Consider the following 2,500-nt stretch of genomic DNA (forward strand, 5'->3'; position numbering starts at 1 on the left):
GTGTGTGTGTGTGTGTTTGTGTGTGTGTGTGTGTTTGTGTGTGTGTGTGTGTGTGTGTGTGTGTGTGTGTGTGTGTGTGTGTGTGTGTGTGTGTGTGTGTGTGTGTGTGTGTGTGTGTCAATACGATTTGAATGAAAAAAAACAAAAAAAAAAAAAAAAAAAAAAAAAAAAAACCAAGAAGGGTATTTTCTGTGTCACATCTACATCATCAATGCTTGTTGTTGTATGGATGGGTGCTCCAGATTAGAAATTGTAGAGGACGGTTCAGTTTGTAGAGTTATCAATTGACCGGTCCGTCCGAAACACACGAGAACTGGGAAAGGCATCAAATGGACGAGAGCCCGTCGTATTCTGGAGGGACATGCACTCGGGAAAATAAACAAGCGTGCGCACGCACACATCTTGTTGCTTGACAATCCAGCACCCACGACCTGAACTGGTTTGTAGACATGATATTATTGGTACACAAGGTTGCGTGGGGGTTATAGACTAAATGTACGTGACAGGCGCGCACCGCCTCTCATCGGACATCCTACTTGGCAGCTTCTTGGCGCATGAGCTGACTGAGAGCGCTTTCGCCCTGCTTGGACTGCATCGAATTTTGGTTGCTGGCTTGTACGCTGCTCAGCCGGCTGGCAGTTTGGCTGGCACTAGCACTGGGGGTTGGCGTGGGGCTTCCGCTATGGCTGCTCTGGGCCCGAAGGCCGAGATGATGCGGGTCAACACCTGCGACACTCATGGCCACAGCCGTTGGTGCATTGCCGACCTGAGAATCATGAAGCATTTTCGTGCGATGAGGGCGTGTCAGCGTGCGCGAGACGGAGGAAGGAGATCCCAAGATGGTATATATGCAAACAGACAAACAAACAAAACAAACGCACGAACAGACGGGTAAGGTCAGAACGCAGTCTTTACCTTGGTGGACAAGTTATCTTCGATGCCTTGAGCTGGAAGCACAAACAGTTGTAGAGCTTGCTTGAGGACACGGACATGCGCAGGTCCGTACGCGTGAGGATCACCGTCAATCAAGAAAGGTGCCTTGGCTTTGACCGGTGTGATTTTAAACTCGGAAAGGATGTAAGTCTGGACGTGCTTGCGTTGCTCGCCGAGATAGATGCCTTTCTTCATGCCCATGGACATGCGAATGACCTCCATGCGGGAGCAGGTATCTGCGACGGTGACCACGGCCAGGTTCCCGTCATCCGGCTCAATATCTGCAGCGAGAAAATGAGGCAGGGCAGGGTCAGGAGGGAAGCCACACTTCTGGCGGCATGACTCGCTGTTTGTACGACAACCAAGTGACGGATGCTTACGCGGATAGATGGCGTTGTCCGAGCCGAGATACGGCATGTTGGAGGCAATGAGGTTAATGGTGCGCAAACGCTCCGTAGCCCACTGCCGCGTTTGGATGAGAGAGGCACCATAAAACAAACATGAGACATATAAACTGGAAACGGCTAGGCCTGCCAGAGGACGGTCTTGCATTTGATGCGGGCGGGGGTCGTGAGAAGCATTGCAGACCAACCTCGTTCTCACTGACGGGGTAGCTAAAGTCAAACTCATCAACAATGGGCCAGTCGGAGAGGAGGCTCACAGCCCCGGCAATATCATAACGAGCCTTCTTTTGGCCCGGGATCCAGCGCAGTTTATCGGCCTTGAGGGCAACCGCGCCAGCGATACCCCACCCAAAGCAGGACAGGGCAAAGACTTTACGCTCTTCCTCCGTGTCCATGTCTAGGCGCTCAAAGCTAATGACGTCCACGTTGGTGGTTAGGCCCTTGGCGACAGCGAGGGCGCTATAGCCGACCAGGGCCACCTGTGACTTGCTCTCACGCTTGTGCAGAGCTGTGGCCATGGCGTTGGCAGTGCCCGAGGGCACGATACCAATGGGCACCTTGCGAATGGCTTTCTGGTTGCGGTGGGTAAAGTAGCCGGTAATAACCTACAAGTGACGGACCAACGTTCAAGATGAGCGGGAGCAGTATGTTGTGCCATGGGATGGGACGCCGCGTTGCATAAATGCAGGTCATGTATGCACCAAAACTTCAAGGCAGCAGGGGCAGGGACTGAGTTGATTATCAACGAACGGTGAACCAACCTCGTGCACGAGGCCGTCACCACCGGCGACAATAATACCGTCGTACATTTCCGGGTCGAGGTCGCGCATGAGCTGCACTGCATGGCGCTTGTATTCGGTGGCTTGGACGGTGTAGTCGGTTCTGGTGCGCTCCAGGACTGGCAACACAATGTGCGAGACGAGGCGCTTGGCAGCGCCACCACCTGAGATGGGGTTGAAGACGACAAGAATGTGACGGGGAATGTAGTTGGGTCCACGCGACTCTCCCAGTCGCGTGGCTTCCGCCAATATCTAAGCGGGGGGATGCGTTTGTACAAGCCATGAGGCATGGCGGGACGAGCAGACGCGAGGGCAGAGAGAGAGGCAATGCGTGGTTTGCGAAGCAAGGAGCAAGGCGCAAGGACCAGGCACGTACGGCTTCAC

The 2,500-nt window shown here is 53.8% G+C and overlaps 1 protein-coding gene across 1 annotated transcript in view; it reads right to left on the reverse strand.

Moving 5' to 3' along the window:
- Positions 1-271: 271 nt before the first annotated feature.
- MONBRDRAFT_32642 (uncharacterized protein) overlaps positions 272-2,500 on the reverse strand; it is a 3,350-nt gene continuing 1,121 nt past the window's right edge. Inside the window, exons 2-7 of the mRNA XM_001746381.1 lie at positions 2,493-2,500; positions 2,099-2,368; positions 1,526-1,942; positions 1,314-1,395; positions 916-1,214; positions 272-766 (exon numbers count right to left, since the gene is read on the reverse strand). The exon at positions 2,493-2,500 is cut by the window's right edge and continues 716 nt beyond it. Of these exons, the coding sequence (XP_001746433.1) occupies positions 533-766; positions 916-1,214; positions 1,314-1,395; positions 1,526-1,942; positions 2,099-2,368; positions 2,493-2,500 (1,310 nt within the window). The 3' untranslated portion in view covers positions 272-532. The remainder of the gene's footprint in view (positions 767-915; positions 1,215-1,313; positions 1,396-1,525; positions 1,943-2,098; positions 2,369-2,492) is intronic.

The sequence above is a fragment of the Monosiga brevicollis genome, genomic scaffold, assembly GCF_000002865.3.
Source record: "Monosiga brevicollis MX1 MONBRscaffold_12 genomic scaffold, whole genome shotgun sequence".
In the NCBI taxonomy this organism is placed as follows: Eukaryota; class Choanoflagellata; order Craspedida; family Salpingoecidae; genus Monosiga; species Monosiga brevicollis.